At 35.7% G+C, this 18041-nt stretch overlaps 1 protein-coding gene across 2 annotated transcripts in view; it reads left to right on the top strand.

Annotated features, from left to right (window-relative positions):
* Nucleotides 1-790: 790 nt before the first annotated feature.
* trappc8 (trafficking protein particle complex subunit 8) overlaps nt 791-18041 on the top strand; it is a 47941-nt gene continuing 30690 nt past the window's right edge. Inside the window, exons 1-9 of one of the 2 annotated variants that reach the window (XM_066677056.1) lie at nt 791-1119; nt 6552-6746; nt 10149-10232; nt 11593-11682; nt 12829-13003; nt 13600-13753; nt 14900-14966; nt 15258-15511; nt 16601-16716. In XM_066677056.1, coding sequence (XP_066533153.1) covers nt 963-1119; nt 6552-6746; nt 10149-10232; nt 11593-11682; nt 12829-13003; nt 13600-13753; nt 14900-14966; nt 15258-15511; nt 16601-16716 — 1292 coding nt within the window. In that variant the 5' untranslated portion in view covers nt 791-962. The remainder of the gene's footprint in view (nt 1120-6551; nt 6747-10148; nt 10233-11592; nt 11683-12828; nt 13004-13599; nt 13754-14899; nt 14967-15257; nt 15512-16600; nt 16717-18041) is intronic. The other variant, XM_066677057.1, reaches the window with a different exon arrangement.

The following is an 18041-nucleotide window of genomic DNA, read 5'->3' as shown; positions in this document are numbered from 1 at the left end:
TTTTTAGGGACCCCACATCAAAATGATTTTATGACTTTAAGGGGATCCAAAGGATTTATTAGAGAAGTCCAGGATCCCCTGAGGGACCCACTGTATTTTGCACCTTGATTGAATGGTGCTTCATCACTGCACTGCACCCTCATGAGAAAAAAAAAAACACTGTTTCTTCTCAGAGTCAGACTAAAGCTGAAGGTCTGCTTTAGGGCAAATCACCTCTGTGACCACACACATATGAATAGAGAATGATATGTGCATACCACCTTCATCTGTACTAGACACTCATTAATTGGAAACTTGTTTCAAAAGTATAATTTCATAGTTTCAATTAAGTATTTACAACTGAAATCCAGGACAGTAGGACAATAAAAATGTTATATGAAATAATGCAACTGATTCCAACTTTGGGAAATATCTAAAGATAAAACAATGTGCATTGTGTTTTAATAAGATACTTCAATAGCTTTCTCATTTTATTTACATTTCATAACCTACGTCTCGTCTTGGAATTTATATTGGCTTCCACTGAAAATAAATATGGTTCGTTCTCCTGTAAAGTTACTGTTTTGGAGACTTTGGACAGCAACGATGTGTTAGTATTTCCTAGAAGATGCTGGAAGTATTGTCAGTTGTTGTTGATTATTTTATTTTATTTTATTTTATTTTATTTATTTTTTTATTTGAAGTCATCCTCTGTGATGTGGTATACACCAGAATAACTTTTATTTTGAAATTGGGGCAGTTGTAGGCCGTTTCTCTCACTGTCACCTGACGCCTGCGGTGAGTTTTGGGAGTTACCAGTTTCTCGATCAGCAGACTGGATTATGGGGCTCATCATGGCTGCAGTGGGTTGTCAGTGAGGGGCTTGTTTTTGACTCTGAGGCGGTTCTTGTGCTCGGTGACGCGGCCTCGTTTGGTCCGCGGTCCTCCCGGTTGTCGTGTCCTGTGCGCGGCGGAGCGGCGCCATGGCCCAGTGTGCTCAGTCAGTGCAGGAGTTCATCCAGGACTCGTTCGTGCCGATGGTGGCGGTGCTGTGCAGCGAGGAAGCGGAGAGAGTGACCCGCAAAAACAGCCTCAGCTTCCCCGAGCTCCTGAGGCCCTTCTGTCGCCTCACCTCCGAAGGCAAGTGCTCTTAAACACGCCGGTGAACACACGGCCGGCAGAGGGGTCGTGTCTTTAGTTAGGATTTGGGTCGAGGGCCGCATTTTACACACAGTAACATTCAGGGGCTATGTACGTTGTTAGCAGCTGACAAATGATAGAGCCGAAGTTAACTTGGCTTCATACTACATTTATAAGTTCCCCTTTAAATAAAACGTAAGTCACGTTATGGCAGCCGAGGCCCAGAACGTTAATGTTATACTTTTTAAGGTGGAATTGAAAATTTGTTCAAGGGGTTACTTTCAGTTTAATTGACAGGGGCTTTTCATACTCGCACACAGACACCCCACACACTCATTCACTCTCGCGTCCCGGGTCCTCTCTTTTCATCCTGGTTGTCGGTTCCCTGTGCGGTTCAGTTACTGTCATCAGATATCACATTTCTCTTTAATGACCCTCCGACTTGTCTCTGTTCAGACGGAACTAAAGGCCTCTAACCGACTGGAGCTCACCCACTAGATCCTACCCTGTTTGAAACTGTAATTGTCCACTTATTTTTAAGGTTTTGTTCTTATTTTTAAAGTTCTACTTTAAATAGTCCAACAGTAACGTGCAGGATGTAAGCGCTGCAACGTGTACAGCAGAACTGACAACTAGAAAGAGATTCAGACTCGTTTGAACCTTAGGTAAACCGGTGTTCGGCCGATAGCCGCTAAGCTAATCGCCAGGCTACACCCTCTCCAGCTAATAAACACTGGCTAATCTCACGGGAACTAAGTTCACTCATGTCATGGGGAAATACACGTAAATAAGTGTTGTAGTACACTTTAGCGGTTAAAGACATGGCTGTTGCATTTCTTTCACATGAAATTTCTAACTTGGCTAGATAAATTTAAACTGAAATCAGTGATGATTTGAAAATGACTTGGTATTAACAACATTTATTTCACCGTTATAAAATAATAAACCTGTTGAATTTATGTCTGACAGTTATATTTATTTTTTATTCTATTTATTTATTTTAATAAAAATATGATCCCAATTTATTCGGACAGATCCCTACAGATGCTTACAGTCTTTGTGCTAAAAATTCTGCTGAAACTCAGTCAATTCTCCATAGCACTAGGGGTAAAACAATTGATGTTAACACTTTCAACTTATGCTTACCCTGTCAAATTAAACAGGCTGTCAGCTGAAACATTTAAATGATATATTTTCTGGCTGCCATATTTTGTATTTCATTTATTAAAAAAAAAAAAGCTCTCTAGATTGAAACTCTTCTTACACTTGGTTGCATCTGAAATGCTTCATTCATTTGTGTTCACTAAACAATATACAGGCCATTTTATACAGAACAATAAATGTGGAAACACACATGAAACATTTTTGCCTGTAAAATTTTATTGCCAAAACCAGTGGTTCTCAAACAGTTTAGACCAAGTACCACCCTTTATCAAACCAAAACCTCCAAGTAGCGCCTGTATGAGTCTTATCACAGAAACATGTGCACCCCCGATCCCTCCTCTGTTCCAGGAGCAGCTGGGCGGTGTAAGGCAAAATCTTCCTGGAAGATTTTTTTGTTTGTTTGTTTGTTTTTTTTTTTTTACTCAAAACTATTCTGAAATAATTACTAAAAATTCTAAAGAGAATACTACTAATTAAGTGTAAACTGTATGGTTTTTAAGAACTAAGAGAAAAATGTATGGTAAAAGTGTTTTGAAAGAAAATTTAATACAAGAAGAGAGGTCAATATCAGTTTAGTGATTTAAAATGCGATAGGTGAAAACAGCATAGTGCTTGGAGCGGGTGCTCACAGCAGGTCAAGGAGGCGCTGCACTTGTAGTGTTAAACAGTGTTTAGGGTTCTAATGATATAAAGAAAAGCCACATAGTTTTCCTTCACAGAGAATTTTCTTCTATTTTTTTTTATGTACAGAATTTTCACTGTTTCTCCCTATTTTTGCCTCTGGATTTAGTCCTTTTGGGCTCCAGAGTATTTTTCGGGCCTGTTCTTGACTTATTTTTTTCTTTTTGTAATAAAGTCTAAATTCTCTTACAGATGTAACAATTCCAAACAGCAGCTCTTTTACTTTGTGCGGTATAATGAATAAGATACCATAATAATACGTCAGAGAAAATCAGTTCAGTGATATTTTTCATCTTCAAAATTTTTGTGATGTATACAGCTACAGCTGTACTTGAGTTTTACATTCCAAAAACTGTGAAATTAGTAACGTACTAATGTCGTTCCTCGGTTTTGCAATGTACTATGGATGACAAATAGTATACTACATAGAGAATTGAATTTGGACACTTCTACAAAATGGCTGACATACTAAATGGCATACATACTAATACAGTAAACAGTAAGTAACATACACATTCTTACCCAGCTCTTATAACTATCTTAGTAAAAATGAAGAGCTAAACTGCTACCATTTAAGTTTTTTTTTTGATAATGTAAAAACAATTTTTGAAAATGTTTTATTTGCTCCTATGTTTGATACCCGATTTTATTTTTTTTTAACTATAATTCAGTTTGTAACTTGTTTAAGATTTTTAGCAGATGTTTTAAAATGGTTTTCCATTATGATGGTGGTTAAACTGAAATCAGCAATATTTCATGAACACTGTAGTTTGTCATCAATTTAATGGGTTAATTCATGAACTTTTCTTAAGTGTGGGTAGGTATTTATTTATTTAAAAGTGCTGATATCTTTTTATTTTTATAACTTTATTTTTATATATATTGGTAAACTTAAAAAAAAAATATATATATATATATATATATATGATACCATGAGCAAGGCATGTCATAATCTGCAAGGCTACAAAGGAACCCAAGGTAACTTTTAAGCAACTAAATGCCTTTCTTGCATCCCATCTGTGAAACAGGATACGGTAGTATCATTGTGCCTGCTTTTCTCCATCTGGGCCCAGGAGGCTTGCCATCACTGATGGAACAATGAATTCTGAATTTTACTAGCAAATTGTAAAGGAAAACATCAGGATGTCTGCCTGTAAGCTGAAGCTTATGCGAATGTGTCATGCATGTCTAATAAGCAATTACCGGAAATGTTTTTTTTTTTTTTGGCAGGTATTGCTATATAAGTGGGTCACACCAGATAGTGAAAGCATAGGTTTGCATATTTTTAGAAATGTAGTCCCAATATTGGATCGTTTTACTCAATAAAAACTAATATTCTTGTCTCAGTTGTTTGATTTGATGTTCCTTAGCTACTTTAATTGTGTGGAAATCTACATTCTTTGGTCAAATATATGCAAAAATATAGAAAATGTTATAGGTTTCACAAACTTTCAAGCACCACTGTATGCAGCTGGAAAGCATGCACAAATGGCTACTCAGATTCATCCTTCCTGCTGAATATTGGATGAGCCACATTAATTTCTAATTGGTGAAGGTTGTCATGTTAACTGACTTGTGGTGGTGTTTTAGTATCACATTTTCATAAGTATTTTCAATTTGATGGTATATATTGAGTTTAAATTATATTTAGGCGACTGGAATCTACAACAATTAGCCTTTTGTTCATGGACCAAACTAGATTTTGACACAGATTGACTTTTTGTCATGGAAAAGCAATTCACCACTGTGCTCTGTCAGACTGCTCTTGTGCTTGTCTAGGGCTGCTTTTTCAACTTGTCAGCAGCATTCTAATCTCAGCCACAGATGCGCTGTCCACAAGTTGATGGCAAGTCTGATAGTTTCAGTGCACTAACCTGGCCTCACTGTCAGGATTCTGCCAGCTGCATTCTTACTGGCTCTCTGTACATCTGCATAAACACACTTCTGTGTATAATTTTGTACTGGCTCTGATACTGGTCCAACGTCAGTCATAAAGACTACTTCCTTCTACATGTCATGTCAAAGTAGCAGACCTGTGATTGGTCTTATTGTGTGTCAGTCAAATTAGTTTTCCTGCTGTACTGTAGTAGGCAGTTACTGGCCACATTAAGTGGCAAAAGGCACCAGACTCTCCCTAGGAGCATTCAGCCAGAGATTAACCTTCAAACTTTGATTCAAACTTATGTTTAAGTCATAATACAGCATACCTTTAGACTACTGACAGAAACTAGTTCTTCTAAATGCTTGCAACATTTGCTGCAAGTGTAGTTCTTGGAAACAGCACCTAACAGGTCTTATTGGAAAAGCCCATCTGCACAGTCCCACGGGGGTGCCGCCTTTGAGAATGTGAGTAAATTGCCAAGAAAGGTCATGTACAAGTATTTCAGAATCCCACGGATCCATCTAAGTGTGGTGTAAAGGTCTTTTTTCATAAAAGGATGGAGTGCCTGGTCCCTGACACTAGGTAAACCTGATGTTTAATTTGCCTGTCTTTAGTAAACCTGTGCTTAGTTTGCAAAGAAAAACCTGAACCATTCTTATTCACATTACTTGGGCTAAGACATGAAGCATAGACAGTCATTATAGATTGGCTATGTGGTCTCTAACATTACAGGCTAGGCCTGTCACAATAATTATTTTATCAACTCATCATTATTTGAGGAATTTATGTAATTTTGTTGATAAAAAATGGACGCCGCCAGTATTTTATTCGCTCTCTCTGTTCTGTTTTCTGGTTTATGTGGTATATTTATTGAGCCATTATGTTGATTTATTTTAAAACAGTGGTTTTATTTATTTATGATATTTAAACATGTTTTATATTACTATGTCTGAATATTCTTTGTTTTTGGAGAAAGTTCACTGCTCTAACCCCCATACACATGCCTTCATCTGTTTTTAAAAGCTGAGATTTTCCTCTCTGTTTTTGAAAATATCCAGAAGAATATGAAAACGGTTGCATTATCATGCCAGTCCAGTAGGGGGACATACAGCTAAATACTATGAGAGAAAGAGGTTTAATCCCAAATTACTCCATACTACCTATGTAGTGCAGTATGCAAGTCATAAAATTACAGAATCTAGATCTTAATAGTGCATTATATACTTCTAGTACAGCATCATTTAATATTTTTTTCACATATGGGAGTCTGAAGTCTTATGATATTGGTATGTATACATTTTAAAAAAATAAACCCATCCATATGGACAGGGCCTTAAAAGGGTATAGTTGCATTAATATACTATTATATTATTGTTATAGCAGTTGCATAAAATGGTCTTAAAATGATAATCATGTTATTTCTGGGAGAGTATATATGCAACAAAAATGGCTTACCTAAAGTTGACAAAATTGTGTATTAGCACATGAACACATTTGAGGAGTTTGAGGATGGCCTGGCAAAACAATTATGATCATACAAACATTTATACTATATACCGACTTTAAAATATGATGAATCCCATGAGTATGGTTCCTGGAGGCATGAAAAATATGTTATTCCAGGGCCAAGTTTGGGGGCTAGAAATTTAATGTATATATTTTTTTTCAATCATCACAAGTTTGTCTTGGTTTGCTCCATTTACAGGTCATCTGCGTGACCCTAATAACCAGGTGGTGGTTGTGAAAGGGCTGAGGATTAGTGTCACTGGAGTGAACACTCGACCACCAAACTCAGGTGAAGTTCGCAAACTCCTGAGCCAGGCTGTGTCTGCCTGCCAGCCTCCTGAAGGGCTATCTGCTAATGTCATCACTGCTGGAGACTACGACCTAAACATCAGTGGTGAGTTACAAATGAAAATAGGGATCGGAATTTGCCTTATGAAGCAAAAATGAAAGTGGTAGTACCCTTTAGTATGTGAGACGCTGTCATATGCAAAAGTTCAAACTTTTTTTGTGTCATATGCAAAAGTCCATGTTTTGTTCATTTTTTTTCTTAGTTAACACATGAACACATCTGCAACAAACAGAAATACTTTCATTTTAATATGTGCAAATAGTCAAAAGTCCTACAAAAGCAAAAATAAATCTGCAAGCAAAATTTGTTGTGAATAAAAAGAGAAAAAATACTTCAAAGCAAAAATACATATGTACCAAACAAAGTGCATACATCACTACCAAAAAACAAAGACAAATTTTGCAATTATATCAAGAATTAAATGGAAGAAGTCAAAGCTGCTGCAGTTTGCAGTGTTTAGCAGCATGGTTTTATAACAAGCTGAATTTTCTGTGCATGTATTTATTTAACATAGTTGATTATTTGTCAAGCCACTCATATTTCATTGATTAAAACATCATTAAAGTCACAAAGTCCAAAAAAAAGTTCAAAAGCATATAATTCCCATAAAACACTATTGGTACACAAGTATATCCAGAATATTATTTTATTTTAACTAGCCTTGTGTTTATGTATGGAGGGCACAACATTTATCATTAAATAAATGCACAAATGAATAATGAAATAAACAAATAAATATTACTCTATTTATATGTTTATTACTTTATCTATCTCACTCTCTCTCACACACACACACATCCCACATATGAAATTTGTTTCAAGTGTCAGAAACAAAAAAACAAAGCAGAAGCAAAAGACCTCCTGGAAGAATCCAAAAGCACAAAAACAAAATGCAAACAACTATCAGTATTAAATAACTGCAAAGAGTAATAAGGTAACCAAGTATCTTTTAAAAATATACTTTTGATATATTTTTTCTGTTTCTGTTTTGCAATTCACAACATATATGTTCTGCTCTTGATTCTAGTAGTTTTGCTTGCTGATTTATTTTTGCTTTTGTAGAACTTTTGACACATAATTCACTCCATATAAACAGAAATTGTACAGGAAAGTTTTCCATTTGTGGATGTGCGTTAACTTTATTTATTTATTTATTTTAATTCAACCACAGGTGTCCAAACTTTTGCATAAGACTATATGTATGTATAATATTGATTTTTAACTTAATGGAAATGCGGAGTTCTGTTATATCTGTTCGTTTACTGTATTAATCCTTTAAAATCCAAGCTTATCATTTCCTTTTCTATTTGAGTCTGAAACTGCTATAAAAGTTTGCAGTTTATGAGGTATGTATTTATGAAGTCAGATGGATGTATGAAGTTCTGATCAATTCTTGTTAATTAGAAACACAAACTTAGTAGCCTAAAAACTGTCAGAACAAGTTTTCAGTTTAATACATTTCTGAGGATGTTCAGTATCTACAGAAGCCTAGTATTTACTCCTACTACCTGGTTATGGCAAAAAATCATATACAAATGATTACAAATGGACAATTTAATTGACCTTTTATTTTTATTCTTCTTTTTCTTAAATACTTGCTTTATTTTTCTTTCTTGTTTTTTTTATTTTTCATATGGATGTCATTCTGGTAAGACTCACATTCTCCCTGTGTGTTTGTGTGTGTGTGTGTTTGTGTGTAACTTTATTATATGGCTAATCTTCTTCTTGAAGGCATTCGGATATCTTTAAATTAATGGAGTAGTCAACATTAGGCTGTTTTTGAATTTTCAAATGACTAAAATTATTAATAGCCATTAATCACATCATTTTATAGTTAATTGCGATATTCACAATTTCAATCAAATATTTGTAGCATGCAGTTGAAGCTGTTATCTAGGCATTTGCTAGCTCTCCAGTCTGGTTGAGTCTTCACAATGTATCTAATGTGTTTACGAAGCCCCAGTGTATGTACATTCGTAACAAAACAAAGGGACTTTGTCCAGTATGCTAGGATTTCTTTGTCTCTGCTTATGGTAGACAAACTGCTTCTGAAGATTTTAAGACAAAAATAGACCTCCAAACATTAAAAAGCATGAGCAAAGATAAGGATGATGCTCTTTTTCTGCACCATAGATGGGTAAAATATAATTAATTTTGCTGTAGATAGAACTGACTCTTAAATGGGAGAGCATTAACTGCATGAATTTAAAGACAACCCAAAAGTGCTACACAAGTGGCAAACAACTGTAGTAACAAACATTTCTGTGGAAATTTAAAAAATGAATAAAAGTTACAGAAAAGGTAAACATCAGCCACTTACAAACAGTTATTCCGCCCAACATATCGTTTCACCTTAAAAGGCTTCTGAACATAAACAAATGAGAGAATGTTTCCCTGCAACCATAGATATCGGCTTTAACTTTTATTAATTGCAATTGTTTTATTTGTTTATTTTTATGTATCATATACATTTTATATTTAAAATAAGCTGCAAACATAGCCTGTTTAGAATTCATTTGATTTGTATGTGTGTGTAACTATATAATGTAGCTGTTCAATTAAAAATATGTCCAAGTATAAACATCAATTTTTAGTTTACTACATCATTTGAACACAGCAGCCAAATTGTGCGGAAATTTCATGATGATTTGACCAATAGAAATGCTTCAAAATTACTTGGAATAAAATCTTATTACTGTTACTATTTTGGGAGATACATGTATTTAATTGGATAGTGATGATGTACATTATTTGTATATTTTGGTCTTTGACTAGTGGGAAGTCATTGGAACTTTACGTAACAATCATAACAACAGAAAATTTGGAAAAGCTCTACATGGGGCGTTTGCAGGGTGTGTGAGAACACTGAGACTAGCTCTGGCATATCCAGAGTTATTGCTGTCCAGCGCTGCAGTGGATCTCTGATCATTTAGTTTGTGTTGGTCTTGATTTTGAGGCGGTCATGTTTATCAGGCGAGAATAACCACGCTGGATCATTTGGCTACAAAGCAGCTCACTCAGCAAATGAATTTTAATTTGAAGCAAACCTTTTTTCAGATAGTTTACTTTGTGTGTACATTTGTGTCTCCAAAAGACTGGTCTGTCCTAACAGGAGAATAGGTCATTTTTTTAGGTCTAATTTTAGAAATTCAGCCACTGATCATTTCTCTAAATACTTACCTATTAATTAGTATATAAGGGTTTTCTTTGTTGTAAAAAAAAATGAAAAGAACTGCAGTACAGCTTTATCTGAAGGTTTTAAGTAAATAATGTGGTAAAAATAAAAGTTGTTTTAACTAAACAATCTAACAAGCTCTGAAGAGATGCTGTAGTCTCCAGAATCTTCAGGGTTTATGTGGTTTAGAGGTGGCATTATTCTGCTGCGGGTTCTTTGAAAGTTCTCTAACTGATCTCTCTGGCCTTCTGCCTTTTTTCTCCCTCTCCCAGACCGCTCGGTTAAAGCTAGCGTTCCCTGGTACTCTGACTGGAAAGAAACATTCACCCAACTCAGCTCCTCCAAATACTACACAGGTACTCAGGGAAAAAGGGGGAAAATAGATTTTTTATTTCCTCCTTCAGCTTCAGTCACCTGCTCCTCGGTCATCTTTTCCTCTTCCTCTCTGTAGCAAATTTGTAGCCAGCTCTCTGTTTTGGTCTCCTCAGTCTTTCTCCTCTTTTGTCAAGGTGGTGGTAGCAGCATTAGTGTGGGTGAAAGAAAGATACTGAGATAAATGACTCATAGTGTGGAAGCAAAACAGTAATAATGTAAATTTGTTTTATAACGTTTTATATAATTACATCATTCTGCTTTGTTGTTTTTAAAGAATAGATACATTTAATAAACTCAGTGAAGCACCTCATCTCTGATTTTAGCTGTTTTGATGTTCAGATTGTTCACGGCATTTAGAGAAAGTTTGTTTAGCAGTGTTAAATGTGTTTTGTAAAGTTTCAGATTCATGAGTCATTTTACTCAGTTTCAGATCCCTTTCAACTCCCTGATCTTTCCTCTTTTTAGATGTGGCATAGCTGCTTTAAATTTTGCTTCTGTCAATGAACAAATTTGTTAATCAAAGACCAAACACATCTTTGCTCTCTCTATGGGATGCTTGCAAAAACAACAACGACAAAAAAAAAAAAAAAGATCTTAGTTTGGGATGTTTGCAACCCATAAAATATGTTTGAGACCTTAAAGTAGTTTTTCATTGTCTATGTAGAAAGATTCTGATGTGTTCAGTCATTTGTCCTTGTGCTGTGGTTCAGGTTGAGATATATATATATATATATATATATATATATATATATATATATATATATATATATATATATATATATATATATTTTTTTTTTTTTTATTCTGTTTCTTTTTTTCTTTGATCTTTCTGAAGTTTGTGCGGTAGTGTTCTTAAGTCTTGTTGTGATGTCAGTCTACAGGAACGTGCCTTAAGTCTGTTAAAGGGAATTGAGATTTATTTGATTGTTCAAGTCCACAATACATGATATATATCCAGCAGACCAGCCTCAGAAGTAGAGACACAGATATCCCTTTCCGCTCAAGAGAAAGTCATGTGTTTTTTTGTTTGTTTGTTTTTTCCTGTACTTTCTACTCAAAACAATACTTGTTCGAATTTTTCACTGTTAAATTGAAAGTGTTGATAGTTTTATTTTAAAATTATGATCTATCTTGCAATGATTTTTAGATTTTTGATTGTTGAAGTCTTTCCTCTGTGGTTTATTTCTCCTTCAGCCAATTGTCTAATACCCTAATATCTAAATCACGTTTCTGTTTTGATGCAGCAGTTCCTCTCCCCTTCTCTGGATTTCCAGCATGTGCAGGAGAGCATCAGCTTCTGCCTTGTTTCACTAAAAACAAATATTTGTGTGCACTTTACAGCAACAACTTCATGGTTTGAAGCTTATAGAGAGAACTTTTTACAGTCCATGCCTACATCCGAACATGAATTCCTCAACCACTACTTGGCCTGTATCCTTTTTCAGATCTCTTTATCAATCATTTTTCATTCCTTCCTTCCTTTTTTTCTTTCTAATACAGTATCTGTTCTCTATTTGTTTATTTCTGGCTTACAGTCTCTGGTGTAATTTATTGCATTTATAATAATGTAGTTTGAAGTTTAACATGTTTATCTGTTATTGATTTTATGTTTCACTTTTTAGTTCAGGTAGGTTCTAGGGTTTGACCAGTTTTAAGAAATTGGTGGCTGACAGAAAATTCAGATAATTGATTATATTGCTGGTAGTTTTAATTGTTAATATTTATTGTGCTTTTGTACTCCTTAAATATCACTGATATGATTTAAGACCGATACAATCCAGTCAGCTATTCTAAAATAATGATTCTCTATTAATCAAGCAACATAAATATTACAACATAAATAGCACGCAGGGAGTAGATTATTTTTATCATCAAGACTATAAACTTAAATTATGTGAAAAATTATTGCAGTACTATTTGGTGTGTTCCACATTTACCTTTTTGAATATTATTTTTTTTTTTAAACATTACACTTATATAGCACCTTTCTAGAAACCTAAGGACGCTTTCAATCAACATTCAGTCCACACACTCTGGTAAGAAGTGGCAGACAAATGCGCACAGCGTACTCTCAACCAGGAACGACCGTCCACCTGGAGAACTGCATCGGGCACTAGGGTTTCACCCAGGACAGAGCTCCGATTCATATCTGGGCACACACAAATTCACTCACACATACAGACTTTCATTCACATACACACTCATTCACTCACATACACACTCATTCATTCACACACCAGGACAGTTATGAGAAAAGCCAATTCACCTGACCTCCATGTTTTTGAACTGTGGAAGGAGACCCCGGAAGAAACCCACAAAGACACAGGGAGAACATGGAAACTCCACCCAGAAGGGACTTGAATCCAAGATTCCCACTGAGAGGTGAACGTGCTAACCACTAAGCCACCATGTTGCCCCAATTTATGTAGTACATTTTTGTAGAAATCATCATTTTCATGTTTTTTAATGCCCTAATGTCTTCCTCAGTATCACAAACACACATCTAAATCTCACCACTGTTCACTTTTTTACAGTCACTTTCACCAAATGTGTGCATTCCTTTACTGAGGCATATAGGTATGTTAGTGGTGTCATCTCGTGAAGCTGTTCCTACAGAGCAGTTTCTGAAGCTTTCTCAGGAGCAACACAGGATCCAGCACAGTGGAGAATACACCTACCCCAAATGGTTTATCCCCAACACCCTCAAATACTATGTACTGCTTCACGATATCAGCGATGGAGATGAACAGAGGTGCGTGTTGCCATCATATTATTTTTTTCTACTTTTATAGTTAGTGTTGCTCCGATACCGATATTCCCTACATGTAGTACACAGGGCCCTTTTCAGTGTATACGCAATGACGCAGTGTATATGCAGATTATGAACAGACTGGGTATTTCACACTACACAACTGTTTTTGTTGAGTTTTAAAGAGACTAGAAATATATCACGCACACTACATGATCCCAAATTCCCCAACCAGCCATGCAACTCATGTTTCCTAAGAGACACAGATAAATTCGGACATACAACTTGTTGCAGTTATTGTTTGTGCTGCTTTTAGTGTAGATCCACAAAGAAAAATGCACGTACAAATGTGTTTGGGGTGTGGAGGGGAAAACATAGTCAGTGCAGTCTCTACACACTGCAGCGAAAGCTGGAGATTAAAATAAAATAGCACATAGTTGCGGCTACATTCCACCTTCAATGTTTTAGAAACAACGCTAGTGGTAGGGTGTGCCAGTGTTGCGTCATTTAAGGTGGAAAGGAAAATTTGAATTCAGTTGGAATAAAGGCTGTAACAGCATGTGTGGCGCATCATTTTCTCTTATTTTTCTCTTGTGCAGGGCAGACTCCGTGTATGAGGATATGAAGCAGAGATATGGCACTCAAGGGTGTTATTTGTTGAAGATCAACTCCAGAACAGTTGCTGCTGGGCCAGATGAACAAATGCCTGATCCTTGGAGTCAGTATTTACAGAAGACCAACATTCACAGTGCTGTGAGTCCCACAAAATCTCATTTATGAGCTGTCCATATTACATGCAGCCAGGGGCATAAATTTCATTTCAGTGTCAGGAGGGCCAATAAACAGTAAGATTTCTAAATTTTCAGTTTGAGAGGGATACCAGAGGTCCATGCACCTTTCATTATTTGGTTTTCTGTTTCTAATCCTGCTGTATACAAAGTCAAACGACACAGACACAAAACACAAAGACAGCATTTTCTGTCACCATATTACTTTATAATGGGGCAGAAAGAATGTTTTTCTTGTGATGAGATTTTGGTCTAAATTGATCTAAGTTCTTTTTATCTTAAAAAGAATACTTGTATCATTTTGTCTTGTTTCATTTTTATTATTATATTTCCAGTGTCTTGTTCCAAATCAGTCCAGCTGTTATGTGACTCTCTGCACAGTGAGAGTAAGCAGAATAAAGTCTAAATGATGTTTGAGAGAAGTGCAGTGCAGTTTAAACTTAAAACAAACAAATCTCAGAATAGAATAAAGTAGAATACATTTTTTTACACAATATTTGGTCGTTGATGGCAATAAGTACACTCACAACATAAACACATACAGCAAAAATACACACAATAAAGTGTATATCCTTATGACCTGAACATGTTGTAAACAGTGGATTAACCAAGATTATGGCTCTAACACTGCCCTGCTTAAAACAGGAAGAGGTTCTGAAAACAGGGAACTCTGCTTGAACACAGCCAAAGAAAGGTCTGCAAACCTTTATATCATTCAAATTTGTATAATTCTTCTTTTCTACCACAGGATTAGAAACAGAAAACCAAATAACAAAAGGTCCATAAAAATCACTTAAAATATGTGAACCAGGCAGCCCTCATGATGGTAGTGGAGGCAGTGGAGCCAATCAGTTGTAAGGCACGTGAAAGCCCAGGTTGCAATTCTTCAAAACCTAAAACTGCATCTATAATTAATGCAAGTTTATCCAATGCATTTTGCTATCTATTGTTTAAAATTCTAAAATAATATTTACAGTGATTATTGGGAGGACTACATTCTGTTTATCCCAGGAAGAGGGTCCCCTGTCCCCCATGGGATATCTGCATGCACCTTCTTGTATGACTTAGTATAACTGCTAGACATCCTGTGTGTTTGTGTGATATCTGACAGTATGAAGAGACTGTGGTGAATAATGTGGAGAACAACATCTCAGAACTGGATGGACTTGACTCCTCAGGTGAACTTAGACCAGGATTCTTTTAAAGCAATATTTTAGGGAATATCCTATTTGTCCCCTATTAATTTGAATTAATTAATGTAAGCTTGTGCTAAAGCTATTGCAGATTTAGTTAATTATTCATATAAAATATATCAGATTGTCTATATGAGTTGATCAATAAAAGTAGACAAATATTTCTTGTGAATTACATTAGAAATGTATATCCACTAAAGAATCAATTATCTAATAAACTAGTTGTTTTTATAATTGTTTAAATGTTTTGTCTTGTTGCTGTTTTTTCATTTACAGATGGGATCTCTGAGGCCCATCCACTCAAGCTGGAGCAGTCAACTGACCCTGATTACCCCAGTGAATCTCTTAAAAATTCAGACATGACAAGGACACAGAAACAGGGTGCTATGTCTCCTATTTCTGCCCCAACAACTCATGGATCCTGTCTAACCCTCAATGACCATGACCGTATTCGCCAGTTCATCCAGGAGTTTACCTTCCGAGGACTCCTGCCACACGTTGAGAAAAACATCCGCCAACTCAATGACCAGGTATAAGAACAGTTAGAGTTAGTACCTTTCTTCTGGGTACCTCTGCTTGTGAGAGGCCAACAGTGCTTCTAAAACTCTTACAGGCTTAGTGTTTCAGTTTATTTGGTATTTGGAGGGTGGAAAAAATGTATCTGTAATATTTGGTATATAAAGTTCAGATACTTGCATGCTGTTTTCTGCTTTTAAATGGCAGGAAGGTTTATTTAGCTAAGGTAAGGTTCACTGAATCAATGGACTTTCCACAGTGAGAGGGTTCCTTATAGCAACAACATGTAAGCATCTGAAATTAGGAATGGTTTGAAACTGGGGAAATATAATAAGGGCAATAAAGGTTTATTTTTTTTAATATTTCAAATTTGAATTACTGTTGAGGAAGTCATACAGTATCAACCAAAGTTAGCTGTAGTGTCTCAGACATAGCTGTGCTGACATTGCACATTACACTGCTTTGTTTTGTGTCAGAGTGTGGTGCCCACTTTCACCTTCCCCTCTTAATTGCATTCTGCAAGGACCCTTGAAATCAGGGAAAGTGAAATTCAGATGGGGATGTGAGATTGGACACCACGCTGGTGCTCCTAAAGACCCAGTGACTAACAAAATAGCTGTTTCTCTTTAAAAAAAAAACATGCCATTTAGCTGACTGCAGAAATTTGCTGGTTTAGAAATAATTCCGTAAAAAATGCATTCTACCCAGAAGTACAACTAAATTGGTAACTCATTTACTGAGATAAAAGCATTAGTAAAGCATATAGATGTGAAATCACAAACACAACACAAAACAAAAAGCTAAAAATCACAGCTTCTCTGTCTCAAGGCTATGTGCCTTGCCCTGGTAAAATAGTTAAGTTTGCCATTCATAGAGGGCATGTTGGTCATGCAGGTTCATAGAGAGGTTTTTAGAGAGGTCTTATTTTCTTAAAACATTCTTTTGAGAAATGTTTTGTCATATTTGTGATATTATCATAGATTGTTATAACTATGCTCTACTTTTAATATTATACATAAAAATTGTTTCCTGGTGCTTTAAGAAGAAAAACAAAACTAAACTGTAAATATTTTATCTATCTTTTTCTTTTTTACTTCCTTTAGCTGGTATCCAGAAAAGGATTGAGTAGATCTTTGTTCTCTGCAACAAAAAAGTGGTTTGGGGGAGGAAAAGTTCCAGAGAAGAGCATTGCTGAGTTAAAGAACACTGCAGGATTACTGTAAGTCTCTTATTTTCTTTACAGATGCAGCAATGTTTAATTATATTCTCTGCTTGTTTCTGTTAAAGTGCATTTCAGTAAAATTTCATAATATATAACAATAACAGAATGTGTTAAATAATATTGCGTTCTTTTGATTGATTGTGAATTTTGGTATAAGAAATTTAAATCTTCAGCATAATCTCTTTCAGAAATATACATTTTGTGTTTAGATATGTTTAGGGTCATATGCCATGATGTCATCAGAACCTTGAAGCATGTCGAAAGAAACATGAAAGAGCAGTGAAACTCCTCGTTTAACCTAGGCATGGCAATGAACGAGAACACAGAAACGCACACTCAAAACTCTATTCAACCAGACACTTGACAATAGGCGGTAACGAGATGGGGCTTAATGAACACTGGTGTTGTTCTTTAAGGGTATTATTGAAATGGTTATTGCTCTATGACTATGAGGAGCTTTTTGGCCTAGAAGAGGCATTTCCCCTTACTTACTGACTCACAATGTTGTAATGCGCATGCGTGAGTGGGGACGTTATTTCACCTTCTGCTGTTAGTTCAGCCGTATTTCATAAGGTGGTGCTTTTCCACCAACAAGGAACGGGAAAGGTACCTGTTTGTAAAATAAATTTAGAACCGTTATGCATGTTTCCATTGACATAAACTGGTTCATGAACCAACAAAAATTAGTTGTCAGCTGGAACCCAATAACAGTAGATTCTTCAGCTCAGAGCCTCACACAGCTTTATCACCCACTGAAGCTGGACAGGGTAATTTACAAAGTTTCATATAAACAAATAATAGGAAATGAAACAGGAACATGCTCTGTTTGTGTGTGTTTCTGGTGCTGTGTTTGGCTCTGTTAGTTATGTTACTCTGCTGTTCACAAGCTCAGTAGGATGACTCGGAACTTGGCAACATTTACACAACATTATACCTCACAGAGAGAGGAGGACTGCTGAATTTGTCTTATTTAGTGTGAGTGTGTCTTTGCCTGAAATATTGTAAAGGGAAATGGTGTGGAGATATTTTGTGCTGTTGGTGTTTTTATAAAACTCCATATAGCTGCACACAGCCACCTTAAACTTCACATGCTTTACCTGTTACACTGAATAAATAAGTAATTCTAATTTTTAAAATCAACAAAATGTCCTTGGTCTTTGTTGTTTGGTGGTAGATCATGTAGTATTTATATTTAAAAAGAATGAATAAAATTTTAGAACATTAATTAGTCCTTTACAACACAATTACGTAATAAAAAGCATATGTAAACATAGACATTGGAAGGTCTGGAGAAGCTTTGGTGCTTCATATAAACGTTCTTG

Source organism: Hoplias malabaricus, chromosome 7, assembly GCF_029633855.1.
Source record: "Hoplias malabaricus isolate fHopMal1 chromosome 7, fHopMal1.hap1, whole genome shotgun sequence".
NCBI lineage: Eukaryota > Metazoa > Chordata > Actinopteri > Characiformes > Erythrinidae > Hoplias > Hoplias malabaricus.
This window is presented reverse-complemented; position numbering and strand designations above follow the sequence as displayed.